The sequence below is a fragment of the Odontesthes bonariensis genome, chromosome 15 (assembly GCF_027942865.1).
Source record: "Odontesthes bonariensis isolate fOdoBon6 chromosome 15, fOdoBon6.hap1, whole genome shotgun sequence".
In the NCBI taxonomy this organism is placed as follows: domain Eukaryota; kingdom Metazoa; phylum Chordata; class Actinopteri; order Atheriniformes; family Atherinopsidae; genus Odontesthes; species Odontesthes bonariensis.
In genome coordinates, this window is record NC_134520.1 from 35,669,308 (window position 1) to 35,690,233 (window position 20,926).

Consider the following 20,926-nt stretch of genomic DNA (forward strand, 5'->3'; position numbering starts at 1 on the left):
AAGCGCTAACGGACCCTGGCAGTATCTCCAAAATTACCACACTAAAATCACATGCCATGACACCAAACTTCTACAGTAGTACAAATATGGTCTGTACTCACAAAACGATGCATTTGGAAGTTTGTACATAGTCCAGGAGTTTATTATTATCAACACAAGCCTGATAGCTTTTCTGCTGCTAAAGCTACGTCGACGTCACTTTTGGGAGCTGGGAGCTTCAAAGTAAGGCAAGGCATCTTTATTTATATAGCGCATTTCATACCACAGGCAACTCAATATGCTTTACATAAAGACAAGGCATTTAAAAGAACAGCATAAAGCAGCATAAAAACAAGCAATTTAAAGAAAAAAAAAAAAATTGAATAAAAATTAAAGCAATCAAAGAAGAGGCGAAAAAGAAAAATATAAACTCAACCATAATGAGGGTTGATCTACTACTGTAGACAACAAAGCAAGGCTGCTCAATTTCTCCATTGATAAAATAAATTCACAACTCTACAACATAAAGAATCATGTAAAATATAGCATATACTTTGTTGTCTACAGTAGTAGATCAACCCTCATCTTACTTTGAAGCTCCCAGATCAAGGAAGTGACGTCGACGCAGCTTTAGCAGCAGAGAAGCTATCAGGCTTGTGTTGATAATAATAAACTCTTGGACTATTTTCAAACTTCCAAATGCATCGCTTTGTGAGTACAGACCATATTTGTACTACAGTAGAAGTTTGGTTCATGGCATGTGTTTCCTTGTTCCTTGTCAACACTTTATGCTCAGATGTTTGTTAGCTCAAAATATACTATTGTTGTATGTTCAAATATACTGTTTTGTTAAATAAAAATGTCAGTCATCAATTCATGCATCACCTCATGTCATCATAACAGAGGTCTGTCTTCCAGGAAAGAACAGTTTAAAATTAATGTAATATAGTTTTAGCCATACTGTATGATGTATTGCTTGTCTTTGTTTAATAATACAGAAGACAAAGACCTTAAAAAATAATCGCATATCGCATCGCAATCGCAATATTGGCGCGAAAAATCGCAATTAGATTATTTTCCATAATCGTTCAGCCCTATTTGGAACACAGCCAAAGTCTTCTCACTGTGTTAAGGAGCTGTTAGGTCGTTGGGTGGATCTGTGAATCATTGGGGAGAAACGCTGCACTTTATCTGGCCTCAGATGCGCTGATGTGGGGATTTATGAAGTGTTTGAGCAGAGCTGAGGGTGTTTTGGATTGTTTGTCGTCACCAGATGATGCGAATCCTGCACAGACTGCAGTGAGATCGCTGAGACACTTCCTGCTTCAGGTGCACGTGGTCATTCAGAGCTCCAGCTGTTTTAGCTTTTTAGATTTAGCTGAAAACTCTCTCAAAAAGCTGCTTCAGTGAAAGAAACCAAAACTTCTAACGATGCAGATTCGCCGCTGTGAGCACTTAAAAATGAGAAGAAACAGGCGAGTTAAAAACTGTTATTTTGGTTATTTTCAGGCTTTTGAAGTCTTTTTGCTTAGTGAGTTATATTGTTAGACAGAAGCCAAGTTTCTCTACATTTTGAGTTGAAAAATCATCTTTTTCGAGTAAAAACACGCCCCTTCTCTGCCAGAATTATTCACTTCTACAGAGGTCTTTATCTGGGGATCATTTCAGAAAAGGCAAACATATATTTATTCTAGATATTTTCTACTTGCACAACAATCCCACCATCATAGTTCGACCTGAACACCAGAGGTGGGCAGAGCAGCCAAAAATTTACTCAAGTAAAAGTACTGTTACTTCAGAATAATATGACTCAAGTAAAAGTAAAAAGTAGTCATCCAAATAATTACTTGAGTAAGAGAAAAAAATGGTGAAAAAACTACTCAGTTACTGAGTAACTGTTGAGTAACGTCTGATTTATTTGTTAACACAAGCATTCAATCAGACAGACAAACATACTAAATAATCATCTTTAGGCCAATTAGAGTTCATCCAATTCATCAAATAAATTAAAATGAATTAATTAATTGCAAAATAGCTTAAATCAAAATAATAATAAAATATAAATAATAATAATAAAAATAATAATAATAATAATAATAACAAAGTTTGAAAATAATAATAATAATAATAAGAAGAAAATAATAATAAAAAATAAAAGAGACTTAGGAAATGTGTAAAACATATGTAACCCATATGTAACCTAAAAAACAAACATTCACCTATCCATGGGGGAAAAACGAGTTTAGGAAACTTAGCGCTACATGTTTCCTCAAGTTAGATGTTGAGTTTCTGCTGAAATGTGCGTTTGTTTTGGTTGCCACAGAAGACACATAATGTAGCTGCTGTTTCTCACTCTTTGTAAGGTAAACATGCTTTCAGTATGAGGCCTCGTCTGCGTCTTCATTTCCCACCGTTGGTTCTGACATCTTTCATCTGTTTCTTTCTTTGTTTGCTACGACTGCTAATGCTAAAGCTAACCCGTCCCGCCGCTGAGATCGAGTACGGTCACGTGACCAGACTGCACGGCTGCGTCTGATTGGTGGAACACAGTCAGGTGGTAGAGCCTTTGGTGGAAGTCTCTCTCTCTGTCAGAATAAAACATTAAAATGAGGCGTACGCGGGGGGGTAAAAATAATGAGGCGTAGAATACCAAAGAGGTAAGAAGAAAAGTAACCAGCTCATTGTAGCCTAATGTAGCGGAGTAAGAGGACAGTTTCTGCTGCACACATCTACTCAAGGAAAAGGAAAAAGTATAGAGATTTAAAACTACTCCTGGAAGGATAATGTTTTCAAAACCTTACTCAAAAGTAAAAAGTATAGGGAATGATTTATGCAGAGAGGAAAAGGGTTAATTCATTGCTTGTGGGAATGTTCAAAGATACAGTAATTCTGGAAAAATGTATCACATTGTATCGGCCTCGTAGTTGGAAGGGAAGTTCCACTGCGAGCCAAAATATGTTTACTGGAATAAACTCAGAGAACTTTGTGGTGCCTCAGGAGGATAATCGCATTATTGTGGAAAAGTATGGACACGCCTTCTATTGGAATGTGGACAAAAAAACTGATGTCCCGTCTCGCTTTGGAGAGACTAACTTATATTGTAAAAAAGAAAAAGAATTTTGCTAACTTATGGAGACCTTATATGGACTTTCTGGAAACTCACAACCTTGAATTGTGATTAATTGTACAAGTTGTGCAATGTGTGCACTGCTGTGAGCCTATTGGAGTGTCATTTTGTTTTATTAATTATTATTTATCTACATTAGTATCATTTCGTTTGTTTTATTCTATGTTTATCTGTTTATTTAATTATTTGTTCTATTTTATTTATTTATTTTTATTATTTTTATTGCCAGATGGGGATGTAATGTTCATGTTTAAATCAATGAAAAATCTTAATAAAAATATGTTTAAAAAAAAAAGTATAGAGATTTAAAACTACTCCTAGAAGTATAATGTTTTCAAAAACTTACTCAAGTAAATGTAAGTCGTTACTACCCACCTCTGCTAAACCGTGTCAGTGAACAATCCTTGTACTCAGATTACTCAGATTTTATCAGCTTCTCATAAGAAAATATGATAACAAGTTGTTAAAAAGGCTAAAAACTTGACACAGAAGCTGACATTTCCTGATTTTATTTTATTAATTATTATTTATCTACATTAGTATCATTTTGTTTGTTTTATTCTATGTTTATCTGTTTATTTATTTATTTTTATTCTATTTTATTTATTTATTTTTATTCTATTTTATTTATTTATTTTTATTCTATTCTATTCTATTTTATTTATTTATTTTTATTATTATTATTGCCAGATGGGGATATAATGTCAATGTTTAATCAATAAAAAATCATAATAAAAATATGTATAGAGATTTAAAACTACTCCTAGAAGTACAATGTTTTCAAAAACTTACTCAAGTAAATGTAACTCGTTACTACCCACCTCTGCTAAACCGTGTCAATGAACAATCCTTGTACTCAGATTACTCAGATTTTATCAGCTTCTCATAAGAAAAGATGATAATAAGTTGTTAAAAAGGCTAAAAACTTGACACAGAAGCCGACATTTCCTCATCCCGGCTCTGATTTCAGCGTAGCTGTGATTTTTCCCATAATTTACCAGCTTTTTATGGTTTTAGAGTCATATTTTAAACGTGTGAAGGAGAACTTTAGTGGGAATAAAGGATAAAAACGTCTGTTTCTCACAGGCTGTAATTTTCAAACAGCCCTGACGTTTAAAGGACAGAAATGTGCAGCACGGGGAAGAAGAAGGATCCACAAAGCACAAATCACCTGAAACAAACTGTAAATGAAGCGCAGGAAAAGCAGCAGCTGACAGTTTGATTCGGCTCTGATTTAGAGATCATTTCTTCTTCTGCTGGTGTGTTTTCGATCATTTCTTCTTCTGCTGATTGTCTGCTCCGCTCCGTGCACGTCGGACAGCCGTGCATGCGTGAGCACCAGCTTCAGCATTCCTCAGTGACAGCCGCAGGGCAACGCTTTCTTTAAATAGCTGCTGAGGATTGTGGGTCTGAACTCCTGTGGAGCGTCACTGCCTCCTAGTGGTGAGAAACTCTCCTGTTTCTGTGATTTATGCTCAAATGATGCTAAAACTTTGGAATCTGGAGACGTTAAATTGAACCATTTGGTGGGGAACATCTGAGCTGGAGTGAGTTTTAATTCCTGCTGCTACTGTTTTCTACTTTGGCTTCAGATTCAACACAAGCTTTTGCTTTTAGTTTGATTTTGGTTGTTATGCGATCGAGTTTAGTGATTGTTGTTTGAGGCCTTAAAGGTCTTAAAACTCTGATTAACTCTGATCTATCTGTCTGTCTGTCTATCTATCTATCTATCTATCTATCTATCTATCTATCTATCTATACACCCACCCACCCATCCACCTCTCTGTCTGTCTATCTATCTATCTATCTATCTATCTATCTATCTATACACCCACCCACCCACCCACCTGTCTGTCTGTCTGTCTATCTATCTATCTATCTATCTATCTATCTATCTATCTATCTATCTATCTATCTATCTATCTATCTATCTATCTATCTATCTATCTATCTATCTATCTATCTATACACCCACCCACCCATCCACCTCTCTGTCTATCTATCTATCTATCTATCTATCTATCTATCTATCTATCTATCTATCTATCTATCTATCTATCTATACACCCACCCACCCATCCACCTCTCTATCTATCTATCTATCTATCTATCTATCTATCTATCTATCTATCTATCTATCTATCTATCTATCTATCTATCTATCTATCTATCTATCTATCTATACACCCATCTATCTATACACCCATCTATCTATCTATCTATCTATCTATCTATCTATCTATCTATCTATCTATCTATCTATCTATCTATCTGACCGAGATCTCGCATGAAATCCGTCCAACCGAGTCCCGATATCCGGAAACATTTCATATTTATGTTCACCCTTATGTCAGAGGTTGTACCTACACTTGACAACGTATCATTGAACATTTACTCATGATGTGAGCAGGCCATCCACCGTCTCCGTGATGTGATAAACAATGTGTGTGTGTGTGTGTGAGTGTTGTTTCAGGCGTGCATCTACTGCACCAGACCCGTCTGTCCTAAGAGACGCTTTATCTGACCCACTTATTTTATCCCGCTGCGTCATCTTAAAGTCTTGGACACACATTGCGTTATAAATGTTTTATCTCTCTCTTTATGTAAAGCACTTTGGTACATCGTAAGGATTGTCTGTAAAGGGCTGTAGAAATAAAGTACATTTACATTTATCTGGAGTAAAGTGTTTGTTAAAGACTCACTCGTACATATAAGATGTATATAATAAGATTCTCACACTCGTACAGTCGCTCTGACGGCTTCAGCAGCATTTGTTCTCGGTGTCAACACACCGTCCAGCCTCAGATTCTTGGCCTGGTAAAAATAGCCCCCGGCTCCTGTGTGCCACCCCTTTGCCCCCTCCTCAGGCCCTCCGGGGGGGGCTTGTGTCCACTTTGGACCTGGTCTGTTGATGTGTGGCAGCAGCAGAGAGCAGAGCCCTGATCCAGGACCCTTTAGCTTCTCTTCAGCCCTGTTCTCACACCTTTATTATGCCATGCTGAATGCGGGGGCCACGCTGCCCCCTACCAAACCCCCCGCCATGTCTAACTCTGGTTTCCGCGGTTACCGCACTATCTCGCAGCACCTGAACGACCTGAAGAAGGAGAACTTCAGCCTGAAGCTCAGGATCTACTTCCTGGAGGAGAAGATCCAGCAGAAGTTTGAGGAGAGCAGCGATGACGTGCACAGGAGGGTGAGTGACCAACAGCTAACAATAAGCTAATAAGCTAACCTTACAGCTCAGATACAAAGAGAAACCGCACAAGTGTTTGTTCCTTCGGCTGTGTGCTGCGTGCAGACACCCGTCAGGGCGTCTCAGGCTGCGCTGCAGCACCTCAAACTGTACAAGAGTTCAGGCTGAGAGTCGGTTTAAAAAAAAAAAAATGATTTCGTTTATTTGACAGGGACAATACAATCAGACATAGTTACAATTTAAAGCTTGTAGCTGGTGTGATGCATACAGAGTATAGCAACAAGTGCTAATTTACAACTCCCGTCCCGGGTTAGGCTTTTCTATGCTGACACGAGACCTAAAATAGACATTAATTTACAGAAGAACATTAATCTATAAATACAACAGTGCAGTTCAAACTTTCATCTCATTCACTCACTCTCACATTTTTACAAGTGAGTACAGTTTTGGTTTGTTTTAAGCCAAAATTTAAGTTTAAAGGTGAACAATTAAAACTCACTGATGGACTTAATATCTGTGCGCAGTGAGTTCCAGAGTTTACAGCTTTCGTGAGAAAAAACCGACTGTCCAAACGCTGTTCTGCACTGAGGGATCGTACAGTTGTGGTTGGAGCTGCCTCTTGTTGTCCTGCTGCTGTTTGGTTCAGGCCACAGTTTGTCTCAGAGCAGCACAATCAGGAACGTTTCAGCTCCCAGAGCTCAGGGAAAGAGCTGAAAATGGCAACTCTGCTTTCAGAGGAACGTAAACCAACACATCTACGTGAGCACTTCAAACCCAGGAACACTCAGAACAGAATCCCATCCACATGAAGTAAAATAAATTAATAAATCAATTAAAGTAGGGCTGGGCAACGATTAAAATGTTTAATCTAATTAATCTCATGATTTCCCTACTACAGGTGAATAGGGTAATATTTTAAAATAATAGATATCACCATGAAAATTCCTCAGTCGATCACTTATACAAATATGAAAATAAAATGTATTACAAGTTTTAGAAATTTGTATGTTTAATTATGCAAATGAGGCATTATCTAATTAGATATGTGCACATTTGCATATATTTCTGGAAGCAAGATCTGAACATATGATAAAGCCAGGTGCAAAATTCTTTTTTCATTTTGTTTACACACAAAGTGAAAAGAAATTACAGAGGGATTTCAGGATATCTGCTTTCATTTCCTAGGAAATCAAAATATACTGTCCATAGCCTAAAAAACATCGATTTTCGCCATATTTTTTTATTATAATGTCATATAAATCAGGCCAGGAATGATTTGTCAACAAATCCTTCTGTAAATATCTTCAGAATACTGCTAAGTGTATAACTGGAGAGTTTGGTGTTAGTAGGTGCTCCGTAGGCTGAGATATTGATACTGGAAAAATACAAAAAACTGATTTAGAGAAAACGGCATTTAAAGATTTAAATAGGGGAATTCATTTTGGTAAATTTGGGACGAAACATACTGCCGCGATTAGGGCTGAACGATATATTGCATTTGCGATAATATCGCGATATGACCAAGTGCAATTTTCTAATCGCAAAGGCTGCGATTATTTAAAAAAAAAAAAAAAAAAAAAAAAAAAGGCTGCGATTATACTCTGTTCACGTGAAATGCGCAAGTAAAACATATGATATGATCAAACGAGATTGTCTAACCACAGAGGCTGCACTCAGGTCACGTGACACGGGGAGCAAAGTTATGAAACAGTCTACCGGAGAGGACTCGCAAGCAAAGCTGTAACCTACACAATGGCCTCAGGCTCAACAGAACCAGACCCTGCGGGGATGCTAGTTTCAAAGAGGAACTGCACATCAGTCGTGTGGGACTATTTTGGTTTTAAAGTGATGGTTCGGAGTAGATTCACCGGGTCATTTGAACCGTGACATCTAGCCATGTAGCCCACCCAAAGTTTTTTCGATCTTGGCTGAACATCAGCTGAGTTACTGAGTTATCCCGAATAGCTTAGCACAAGCGCTAATGGACCCTGGCAGTATCTCCAAAATTACCACACTAAAATCACATGCCATGACACCAAACTTCTACAGTAGTACAAATATGGTCTGTACTCACAAAACGATGCATTTGGAAGTTTGTACATAGTCCAGGAGTTTATTATTATCAACACAAGCCTGATAGCTTCTCTGCAGCTAAAGCTGCGTCGACGTCACTTCCTTGATCTGGGAGCTTCAAAGTAAGATGAGGGTTGATCTACTACTGTAGACAACAAAGCAAGGCTGCTCAATTTATCCATTGATAAGATAAATTCACAACTCTACAACATAAAAATTCATAAAAAAAACATGTAGAATATAGCATATACTTTGTTGTCTACAGTAGTAGATCAACCCTCATCTTACTTTGAAACTCCCAGCTCCCAGAAGTTGTTTTGAAAGTTACTGATGGAACCGTGTTAGCAGCTCAACTCCAACTGAAAAAGTTTGTCTCTCTCAACCTTTGAGACGATGAAACCCGTCGTTTTAACCCTGCCTGGGCGAACAGATACTGTTTTATTTTACCGCCAACTCCAAACGCTAAACCTGTGTGTTTACTTTGCAATGACTCTGTTGCGGTACTTACGGAGTTTAACGTCCGGAGACACCACCTGGAAAAACACCCGGGCAAACTTTCCCGAAGGATCACAAATGAGGACCTCAAAAATCAGAAATATGACCAGAATGTTGCTTTGATATCATTTCAAGACGGAGACAAACATTTTGGGACCAAAATATTCTTTTTTAGTATTTTAAAGTGAAAAACAGCATTGCTGTTACCTCAGGTTCTATTTATTTAGAGAATTTTTTAATGTTGATGTTCTTATGTCAGTTGTTTTTATTTCATTTCAAACGGGAAAACTATTTCATCACCACTGATGTGCACTTTTTGTTTTAATGCCTGGGTTACTTCAGGAGACAGAGTACTGCGACTACCTCAGTTCATTTAAAAGTTTGGAAATGTGTTTTTATCCGGCCCAGCTTAAGGTTTTAAAATCTGGCCCGACTGAATTTGTAATTGAATAGCCCTGCTGTAGACCCACTGAGTGTTATGTTAACACAAAAGCAGAATGATGCAGAATGAGGACATAAAGTGGACGACACCGATAAAGCTCAAACTCTATGTTCTTCGTGTCATCTCACTTCTGGCCAGTGGGGGGTGCTGTTTTGCACAGATTCCTGTCAGTTATTGTGGGTCAAAACGTTGCGACAACAAATGTAGCAGGCGCTCACAGACGAAATCAGAAATGAAGTCAGGATTGTGAGAGCTGTTTCATACATTACAACAACGTGTCGTTTGCCTTTTATTCGTCCTTTTGTCCGGACAGACGGCGGGCCGGAGGCCGTCCCAGCCACCTCTGGGCCCACCGCAACGATAAATACATGTTAAGTCATTCGTAGATCTGTCTATTTGCAATAAGATCTTTATTGCAAATTATTTATCTTATATTTTAAATTATTATTTATTTAAATATTAAATCATTTATTTATTATATTTATTTATTTATTTAACTTATTTAATTATTACTTTTAATTCAATTCAATTCATTTTTATTTATATAGCGCCAAATACAACAAATGTCATCTCAAGGCACTTTGATAATAAAGTCCAATTCAAGCCAAATGGAATTCAATTAATTGTAATCATAATTATTCATAAATTAATCCAATTCGTTCATATAGAGCCAATTCAAAAACAATTTCCTAGCTAAGGAAACCAACAGATTGCACTGAAACTTTGTTTTCGGTCCAATCTCCCGTTTAAGATAAGGTCCTTTTTTTGGTCTGTGAGGCATTTACGGTTGTCACCTTAGAGCAAATGTCAGCTGAGAAGGATAAACTGGGGGATGAATCGGGTGTAGCTGTAGCACAGATGAATATTCTGAGCCGACCCGGATCACCGGGACTCATGCTCAACACTGTTTCCATCCAAAAGGAAACAATCCATCTGGATCTGATGAGAATCAAAAGAAAATTGTTGAACAAATCAATAGAATTTTTTTTTTCTTTGTAGATAGATAGATAGATAGATAGATAGATAGATAGATAAGTACTTTATTCATCCCAATTTGGGAAATTATTGTGTTGCAACAGCGTACAGTATAGAATATATGTAAAATGAAAGGAAAAACAAGCAAATATAATAGAATAAAAATAGAGAAATAAGATAAAAATAGAGAAATAACAAATGAAAAGAAACTAAAGTTTTAATTCATCGAGCTGCCTGCACTGTGACTGTTTGACCAGTTTTCCAGAGAACATAATTCAGCATGTCTGCACGTATAAACGTGCACGTGAGCAACTGTCAGCCAGTTCACTCAAGTTTGTTGCTGCTTTCAGAGCCAGTGGTTAAAAGTGGAGGTGTTGCTGGGTGGGGGAGGGCAGGGGTCGTGTATGTTACACTGGGGGGGGGGGGCAGAAACAGCAGGTGCTGTATCCTTTCACCTATTTATAGACCTTCCACAGATCCAGGTCAGAACGTGAGACATGGAAGCAGCTTTTGTTGGTGCTTTTATTTGTGTCTCTGCTCCTGAACAGAAATACAGGTGAAAGTATAACAAAATAAAGTGAAATATCGTGCCGATTCAGAACAAAAACATCTATCTGGATTTATAAAACATGGATATAAGTCATCCCTCCGGCGGCTTAAATAAGAAAAACCTCAGATCAGCGTTCAGATGCAGAAAGAAATGAAACATTAATGACTTCTAAGCTGCCTCGCTTCTGCTCAAATGTTGATGTAAATACTTCAAATGTTGATGTAAATACTTCAAATGTTGATGTAAATACTTCAAATGTTGATGTAAATACTTCAAATGTTGATGTAAATACTTCTGAAATCCTGCCAACAAACAGAGAAAACGAAATTATACGGATGAGGAAAGTTTAGTAAATGTGAAATCAAGAGGGTGTGACTTAATCTGAGGTTCTCAGATTTTGAAAACAGATGAAACACAACGGTGAAATGCATCCTGGTTCAGAAGGTTCAGAACACAACAGGGAAGGTGTTGGCTTCATCCCACAGCTGTCAGGAGACCCTGCACAGACCCAGCTTTTTGGTGTTTGGTGTGATGTTAGCTGTGATGTTAGCTGTGATGTTAGCTGTGGTGTTAGCTGTGATGTTAGCTTTGATGTTAGCTGTGATGTTAGCTTTGATGTTAGCTGTGATGTTAGCTTTGATGTTAGCTGTGATGTTAGCTTTGATGTTAGCTTATTGTTAGCTGTGATGTTAGCTTTGATGTTAGCTTTAATGTTTGGTGTGATGTTAGCTGTGATGTTAGCTTTGATGTTAGCTTATTGTTAGCTGTGATGTTAGCTTTGATGTTAGCTTTGATGTTAGCTGTGATGTTAGTTTATTGCTAGCTTATTGTTAGCTTTGATGTTAGCTGTGATGTTAGCTTATTGTTAGCTGTGATGTTAGTTTATTGCTAGCTTATTGTTAGCGTATTGTTAGCTGTGATGTTAGCTTATTGTTAGCTGTGTTAGCTTTGATGTTAGCTTATTGTTAGCTTTGATGTTAGCTTTGATGTTAGCTTATTGTTAGCTGTGATGTTAGCTTTGATGTTAGCTGTGATGTTAGTTTATCGCTAGCTTATTGTTAGCTTTGATGTTAGCTGTGATGTTAGCTTATTGTTAGCTTATTATTAGCTTTGATGCTAGCTGTAATGTCATATCCTCATTTGAAAGTCGCTTTGGATATAATTATTAAAAAATTTGTTGAATCACAAATGAGTGTCGGCCATCTTTCTCCAGCTCCATGATGTTTTCCATGGATGTAAGGCAAAGAGTGATAGAAGGAAAATGGGGGATTATGTTTTTCGATGATTCCCGAGGAGGGAAACAAGCAATCAACATGTCTGAGCATTTCCTCCAGTGTTCCTCACGCACCAGATGCTGCAGGCTGCAGCTTACAGGGTGAAACAGTGTTTATTTGATGTTTGCACTGAGCAGCTTTCAAGCTGTTTTCATTTCAGCTCAGTGTGGCTGTCTCCAGTGTGTTTTTTGTGGCTCTGAACTCACAACCTGTTGGCTAAACCGAGCTTCTTATAGCAGCACGCGGCACCACGGTGTGTTTTCACTCAGCAAGCAGCAGAGGGGGGAGTTGGGGGCGCTAATTTGCATTCACACAAGTCCCAGAATAATAACTGAATCAAATGTTTTGATAGAAGTTTGGTGTTACAGGCATAAAGAGCTGTTTTATTGAAAAGGAAAACATTTTTAACTGCAAAGACTGTTTTTATGGGGTGTTTAAAACTGTCTGAACTTCCTGTCTGCAGCTTCTAATCGTTCTGTTGAATGAATCTCTTCCAGAATATTGAACTGAAGGTTGAAGTTGAGAGTCTGAAAAAGGAACTGGAGGAGAAACAGGAGCTTCTGGACAAAGCACTGTGAGTATAAATCACCTTTTCTCACACGGCCAGTTAACAAAATGTGTCAACTGAAACTCATTAAAAGCACTTTCAGCTGCTCGTGCTGCACAGATTTGCTGAAACGCCTCCTGGGAAACCTGACACACAACCACAAAAACACTGCTTTCATCAGTGGTTTGATTATTTCCCGCCGGCTCTGGACTCACCTAGCTATCACAACATGGACTAATCTCAGAGGAATGCTGCACATGGAATTGGCTGAAGTGTCTCTGAAGGGGATGAAGTGGCTCTGTGTTAAAGAAAAGGGGACGAGGAGGCGAAGAGGGGGGGTTGTTGTGCAGGGGGAGGGTGTTGAGAGGATAGTGGGGACAGTAGAGATCTGAGCTGTATCACCTGTTCGTGAGGCAGCTGTCAGCTCGTCTCCATGGAGACCTGCCCAGGAGGGCAGCATAAAACAAAACGTTCAAGCCAGAAAGGGAGGAAAAAAGAAAGGTTCATCACAACTGAAAGCCACATATTTAGCTTATGGTTATAAAACCATATGAAGCAGCAACAGGTTCCTTCAAGGCCGTTCTTAAAGCATCTTTAAAAGTATTTAAAGACCATAAAAAAACATCTTCTGTCGATTCAAAGAAGGTTTTGCTGTATAAATGTCAGTGTCATCAGCATAAAAATGTACTTTCTATACACAAGTCAGGTCAGAAACCCAAAAAAACAAAGAAACATCTGAAAAAACAGGTTTTTCAGATGTTTTCTGAGCTCTGACACCACGATCAGTAAACCTCACATAAAACATTTATCATCTTATTTCCTTTATTGAGCCCAGAAGGTCCCATAGAGACGCCAGAGCTCGTCTCCATGGTGTCCTGTCCAGGGAGGCAGCATAAAACAAAACTTAACTTAACTTAAATTACTAACAGACTTTTCAGCACCAAACTCTGTGACCCGTCAGATTATTTGACCCAAACAGGAAGTTCAGATGTAAAGCTGTGTTTAAACTATGCTTAATTCTCTCACCTTTAATAAACGGCTTTTATTGAACGGTTTAGGTGAAAAAGATGAAGTTGTCTCTTAAAACAACAGGCACAGATCAGATATGAGGAAGAAGGCAACTTGTGCTCAAATCTGATTGGCTCAGAGGACTGCAGACTCAAATCTGATTGGCTCAGAGGACTGCAGACTCGAATCTGATTGGCTGACAATCAAAAAAGCAAAAACATATTAAATTAAAAAAAATCTTTAATGAGTTTAATGGAAAATAATTTTTAAAAAGGAGAGAATAAGATAAATATATCATTCAGAATATTAAGAAAAGTAGAAATTAATACAAAATTTAATTATTCTTTGTTATGACACCTTTATTGTTCCATACATGGAAGCTAAGAGGTGGCGGATTGAAAAATGTAGCTTTAGATTCTTCTTGTTATCAATTCCACTTTATTTTATTCATGTCTGTTTGAAAAGTGTGATGCACACCTCAAACTAAGTGAGCTAAACCAACATCACTCATTCAACAAAGTGTAATGAGGATCTTTAGTGACACAGGTGAGGTGTAAAGGTGTTTAATCACATCAGACTGTAGGTGAGGAAAGTTAAAGCAGCTGCACATTCAGAGTTTAAGTGTTCGAATTCGATCAAATCTGAAAATGCAGAAAATCAACACATGTATTCAACTAATTTGTTATTTGACCAAAGAAGTCTCTGACGGATGGATGGAGGAACAACTCCATTTGCTTACTTACTCTGCAGTTTGGGCTTTAATCAGGCAGTTCAGCACTTTGTCAAAACAATGAAAAGGGTCAAGATTTCCGCCTTTGAGGAGCGTGAACGCTGGAGTGAGCCTGCGTCCCGAGACGTTTTCTCTCTGCGTTCCCCCCGCTGCTTCGTAAATAAACTCTGCGGCCACAGTTTATCATTAGAGTTATTAACGGGGCCGGGCTGATGGATGTGAGGAGGAAACGCTGAGCGCGACCCGCTGAGAGCTGAAGCTCTGACAGACCATAATAATCTTTACCCCCGTCCTTCGGTGGAGGTCGGGAGACGTTTCCCTCCGGAGTGCCTGTTTCCTGTCCATCCGTGTCTGATTCAAGCTCGCCTTCTTCGGGCAGAATCTGTCTTTTCCACCAGCCAAGAACAAGGTTTAAACAACTCTCTGCTGTCACGCCTTTGATTGCATTCAGACCGTTTATGTGAAGCTATGCAGGAATCTTTCCATTTGTGACTCCAGCTTCTTGCTTCCAGGGATGAATTTAACGATTTGGAGTAGAGTCAATCCAAGAAAGACAACAAACAAAGCAGATGTTGTTTAGTCCCTTTTGTTGAAAAGGTTCTTTTTACCCAAATACATCTTAACAAAGAGAACTTTTCCCTTTAACAGGCTCATATATGAGCTGTGCTTCCTAAACCAAACACACACACACAGAGAAAACACAAAGTTTGATCTACAAAAACCATCATTTTCCATCTTTGGTTCATCATTTTTCATTTGGTGAATAAAACTGATCCACCTAAAGCAGTAAATGTTTAAATAAATGTTGTTTCAGAGATTAAAACAGATGTCCCGGCCTGAAATATCAGCAAACCGCAGCCAAAGAGGCTTGAAAGTGTGTTTTGATGCTGATTTTATGGGGTTTTTATAGACATTTTTATTATAACTTAGAATACAGAGTGTCTTGCAGACACTAGAGTTTTAAAGCCTTTCATGTACGATCAACTGACATTTTCATGAACCAACAGCATTAAGATGATTGGTTGAAGTGGTCAGATATGAATAAATTATGAGTAAAGAGGGGAAAGTTATTAACTGAAATTAGGCTCATATAGATTTTATTTTAATTTAATTTTCATCTATTTTGCATCTCATTCATGAAATTAATTTATTTCATTTGTTTGTGGTCTGATAGAGTTTCTTCATTACAAATCTGTGAGATTTATTAGATTTAAATATAATTGTGCTTCCTCAGTTCTTCATTTCTTTGGTCACTTTTACTCAGTTTACTTTAATCGGATCAGCCGTATGGAATAACTGATGTGCCAAAACATAATAAATCTGATAAGTTTCAGAAAATATGTACAGAAATATACACATAAATAGATAAATATAAGTGTAAATATAAAGATAAATAAAGTATTTTTTTTCCTTTTTACATTCATTTGTACTTAAATACATGTTTTTATATTTATATATCTGAATTTAATTCTTGTTAATAACTTCTAGGTCTTTATAATGTCATTTATTTGATTATATTCCTTTATTTTTATCATCGTGTTCCACTTAAACTACGAACAGACTTTGCAGCACCAAACTCTGTGACCCGTCAGATTATTTGACCCAAACAGGAAGTTCAGATGTAAAGCTGAGTTTAAATTGTAGATTATTAGATTCAAAATGTCACATTTTTTAATATTCCACTCAAATATCCAGTGAATGTTTTCTACATGAACGTTAAATGACGTCATATTTCAGATGCTTATTAAAGGCATCAAACAGCTCCGCTTTAAATGAAAAAGTTTCCCTTTAAAGCTCAGCTGTTACTGAGCTTTTCTGCTTTTATTCTTCTGCTTTCTGTGAGATATAACTGCCTCTCCTCATGTTGTAACCCATGCAGATCTACAGCAGAGAGCCTGTCCAATCAGAATGAAGCCGAGCTGCAGCGGCGCCTGGCGGATCGGCAGGACGAGATCCGCCACATGCAGGAGATCCTGGAAACCAAAGTGCAGCTGCTGCAGGAGGTGGGGGCGATAACTGATCAAAACTGTGACAGAAGCAGCTGAAATGAGGAGAAAATCTGCATTTATGTGGCGTTATTTCATCTCGTTGTGTTCAGGAGGCCGAGCTGGCGCGAGACGAGGCCCGGCGGATGGCCTCGCTGGCGGACTCCGAGGCGCAGCGCTGCCTGGCTCTGGAAAGGGAGATGATTGAGAGGATGGAGGAGACGGGAGGACTCTGCAGCCAGCCAGCCCCGACTGACAAAGAAAGGTGATTTACGCTCCAACGTGCAACAGAAACGAGACAAACCCGGGTAAAAAAGACACCAAACATCCTGAGAAATTTCTTTTTATTTAGTCAGGAAGTCCAGTGAGAACACAAGATGTCTTAGTCTCAGTCAACATGGCAGAAAAAGACAAATAAAAGCCCACAGAGGGTGAAGAGTGACGCACGCCGGCCTCGCTAACACCTCCAGGGACGTTTCCATCAGTTCAGCTCAGGCGAGAAGAAGGAATGTTTCTAAGCTCCCGCAGAGCCTGAAAATAGATAGTTTTTCCTGGCTTTGAGTGCACACCGGGGACCTTTAAGATGTTCCAGCAATTATTTGTGTGATGGGATGGAAGCACAAAGTTTACCTGTGAGCTCTGATTATCAGAGACGGGACATTTCTGTAGGGCTTTTAGTCAGAACTGTAGGGGTACGTAGAGTTTTTGGGGGATCAGGACTTGTGCTGTGTTCGAAACCGCATACTACATACTTCTATACTGATTGATCAGACAGTATGCAGAGCGTTTACCCACAATGCATTTCGCTCCTGCCCGAGCCGAAATCAGCCGGCCTGAAGCTGATTTCCCTTAAGCTCTAAACTCTGTAAACTTTAGCAACATTTGAAACATTTTCAGGTGAGAAAGTAGTCGTTTAGACCCCCAACGTGTTGAAAACCTGACAAAATAGCGGCTGTTTACAATTTTGTTCCCACGAATTCGGCGCTACTAAAGCTAGCCGCAGTGAGCAACGCACTTCCGGCTATTTTCACAAAATAAAATACCCGTTGCCTTTTATCATAGGGAAAGCCATTACCATACAATTGGTGCTTTTGTTTTGGAAACAGTAAGTGAACCTACTCTCGTTGTAGCTAGCTTGAAACTGCCGTTTTGACAGGAAATGACGATCGGCGACGTCACGTTACGTTGCATCTTGGGTAGTTTGAGTATGAGTAGTAACCTCATGATGCATACCCAACATTTCGGAGAATCTAGTATGCATCCGGGAAACTTCTCGCTTATTCAAACTCGCTTACTAACTCAGAAAGTTAGTAGGAGTAGTAGGAGAAGTATGCGGTTTCGAACACAGTCTCATTCACATATGCAGACATGTGGAAGTCACCCCTGCATATGTAAAATGTACAACCAGCCAACGATGAAAGCTGCACAAAATCAGTGAAATGAGTGGATTCAGACTGCTACACTGTGTCTGACAGACTAATCCCTTTTCCAAATAAGAACAAGGCAGAAACAGTCTTCGAATCTTTGGGTTTCAAAGTGTTAGCATGAGACAGCAACACTGAAGGATTCTGGGCAGTCTTCCTTTGCAAAACATCATCAAAATACTTTTAACTTGGATAAATAATCACTATAAATGCCATTTGTACATAGCTGCTGGTGTAAATGTTCCACTTGTAGCTCCAATCTGCTGGGAAAGTACAAAATAAGTAGCTAATTTCTGACTAATCTTGCAGAGATATTAGCATTAGCTGCTATCCACAGCATGCTAATAGCCAGCCGAGACATGCTAATGACCAGCTGGGGCAGTTGGTGGATTAGACACGAGTTCACGGCTTCTCATTTCCCATTTTTTGTCCCATATCCTCTGCCGTAGATTATCCAAATCTGGATCAGCACCAAAAATGATTCCCTTCTAAGTTGGCTTCCAGCTCTGCTAAAGGTTTCGTGCCACATGCATCCGTAACTTTTTGAGAAATCCTCCAAACAAACTTCCTGAGTTAAGAATCATAGCAGAGCAGATCCGAGGCCGCCGCTCAGCCCCATGAACCTCATTCCTCTTCTTTAACGTGTCTCTGGGCTTCTGTCTCTGTGTCTCAGGGTGATTGAGGAGTCGTCGCAGCAGAAACACTCGCAGGGTCTCCGTGTCAAAGAGCTGGAGGCCAAAGTTCACAACCTTTCATCGTCTCTGAAGAAGAAAGAACGAGAAGCCGAGGTACTTCTGCCGCGTCCTCCCCACTGACACCAAGTAACGTCATATTTTAAATAACAATAACATCAAATAACACAAAGTTCAAAAAGAGAAAATAAAAGTGCAGTTGTGCCATCATCACTTGAATCAAAAACAAAAAGACTTCTGTCAAACTACAGTAGTCAAACTACAGAAGTCTACAGTAGTCAAACTACAGAAGTCTACAGTAGTCAAACTACAATAGTCTACAGTAGTCAAACTACAGAAGTCAAACTACAGAAGTCAAACTACAGAAGTCTACAGTAGTCAAACTACAATAGTCTACAGTAGTCAAACTACAGAAGTCAAACTACAGAAGTCAAACTACAGAAGTCTACAGTAGTCAAACTACAATAGTCTACAGTAGTCAAACTACAATAGTCTACAGTAGTCAAACTACAGTAGTCTACAGTAGTCAAACTACTGTAGTCTACAGTAGTCAAACTACAATAGTCTACAGTAGTCAAACTACAGAAGTCAAACTACAGAAGTCAAACTACAGAAGTCTACAGTAGTCAAACTACAATAGTCTACAGTAGTCAAACTACAATAGTCTACAGTAGTCAAACTACAATAGTCTACAGTAGTCAAACTACTGTAGTCTACAGTAGTCAAACTACAATAGTCTACAGTAGTCAAACTACAATAGTCTACAGAAGTCAAACTACTGTAGTCTACAGTAGTCAAACTACAGTAGTCAAACTACAGTAGTCAAACTACAAAAGTCTACAGTAGTCAAACTACAATAGTCTACAGTAGTCAAACTACAGTAGTCAAACTACAAAAGTCTACAGTAGTCAAACTACAATAGTCTACAGTAGTCAAACTACAATAGTCTACAGTAGTCAAGCTACAGAAGTCTACAGTAGTCAAACTACTGTAGTCTACAGTAGTCAAACTACAGTAGTCAAACTACAATAGTCTACAGTAGTCAAACTACAGTAGTCTACAGTAGTCAAACTACAGAAGTCTACAGTAGTCAAACTACAGTAGTCTACAGTAGTCAAACTACAGTAGTCTACAGTAGTCAAACTACAGTAGTCTACAGTAGTCAAACTACAATAGTCTACAGTAGTCAAACTACAGTAGTCAAACTACAGTAGTCTACTGTAGTCAAACTACAGTAGTCTACTGTAGTCAAACTACAGTAGTCTACAGTAGTCAAACTACTGTAGTCTACAGTAGTCAAACTACAGTAGTCTACAGTAGTCAAACTACAGAAGTATACAGTAGTCAAACTACAGTAGTCAAACTACAATAGTCTACAGTAGTCAAACTACAATAGTCTACAGTAGTCAAACTACAGTAGTCTACAGTAGTCAAACTACAATAGTCTACAGTAGTCAAACTACAGTAGTGAAAAAACACATGAAAACACATGAAAACATAAAAACACATGAAAAAACACATGAAAACACATAAAAACACATAAAAACAAATGAAAACATCGGAACATATGCAGATCCCATCCAGTCTTTCTCTGAGGAACATTGTTTTTAACACATTTGTGGGCTAACCGGAGCTCCTCTGAGCATCTTTGCTCCTCTCAGACTCATCATGGAGGCTTCTTTAGGATCAGATCCTGGTTATAGTCAGCTGTCTGAAATAACATCTTCATTTTTTACCTCTTTAATGGCCTCGCATGGCCCCGGTCCCAACATTTTTTGGCTAGTTTTGCAGCCCTGAAAAAACAAAAATGGATGTATATCAACAAATTGAGACGTTCCCATGTGTGAATCTGTCTTCAGCTAAAGGAGGAACGAACCTCCAGCCTTCAGTTTCAGGCTCTGACCCGGTCCTGCTCTGAATTCCTCGCCTCCTCTCTTCTCCCGTTGCTCTATTCTAAGTTTTCTGGCTCCAACAGACTGAGATATCGAGCTGTTTTTATACCCATAAGTGGGTCAGCAGAGCTTTGGCAGAGCTCCATGAGGACTGAAACACGTCCATATTATGGAGGATATTTTTGTTTTTAATGGCACGAGACTGAATGTAAAGCAGGACTAAAGTCAGATGTTTGATCTGATCTGTTTCAGTGGCTTTTAGTTCATTAAAGGAAGCTGAGGCAGCAGGTCGGATCAAACGGGATCCTGTCGGTTTATTGAGGGCTAGCGCCACCTAGTGCCGCCCGATCTGCACAGCACATACAGCTGTTTTAAACAGTTTTACTCCTCCAGTCTCTGTGTTTTACTTCCCAACTTTACACAGTTTACAGTTATCATTTCAAATGATAACTTTACACAGTTTACAGTTATCATTTCAAATGATGGCTTTCTGATGTCTTTCCATATTTATTTCCCCTTTTTGTTGTCTTCTTTTAGCTG

General features: G+C 38.7%; 1 protein-coding gene across 3 annotated transcripts in view; it reads left to right on the plus strand.

The window, feature by feature from the left end:
- Positions 1-20,926, plus strand: part of pde4dip (phosphodiesterase 4D interacting protein) — a 159,821-nt gene that overhangs the window by 74,631 nt on the left and 64,264 nt on the right. For 2 of the 3 annotated variants that reach the window (XM_075486076.1, XM_075486075.1), the window contains exons 4-8: positions 6,189-6,299; positions 12,606-12,682; positions 16,273-16,396; positions 16,492-16,643; positions 18,476-18,590. In XM_075486076.1, coding sequence (XP_075342191.1) covers positions 6,189-6,299; positions 12,606-12,682; positions 16,273-16,396; positions 16,492-16,643; positions 18,476-18,590 — 579 coding nt within the window. Of the gene's footprint in view, positions 1-5,985; positions 6,300-12,605; positions 12,683-16,272; positions 16,397-16,491; positions 16,644-18,475; positions 18,591-20,926 lie in introns of those variants that run through there. The other variant, XM_075486074.1, reaches the window with a different exon arrangement.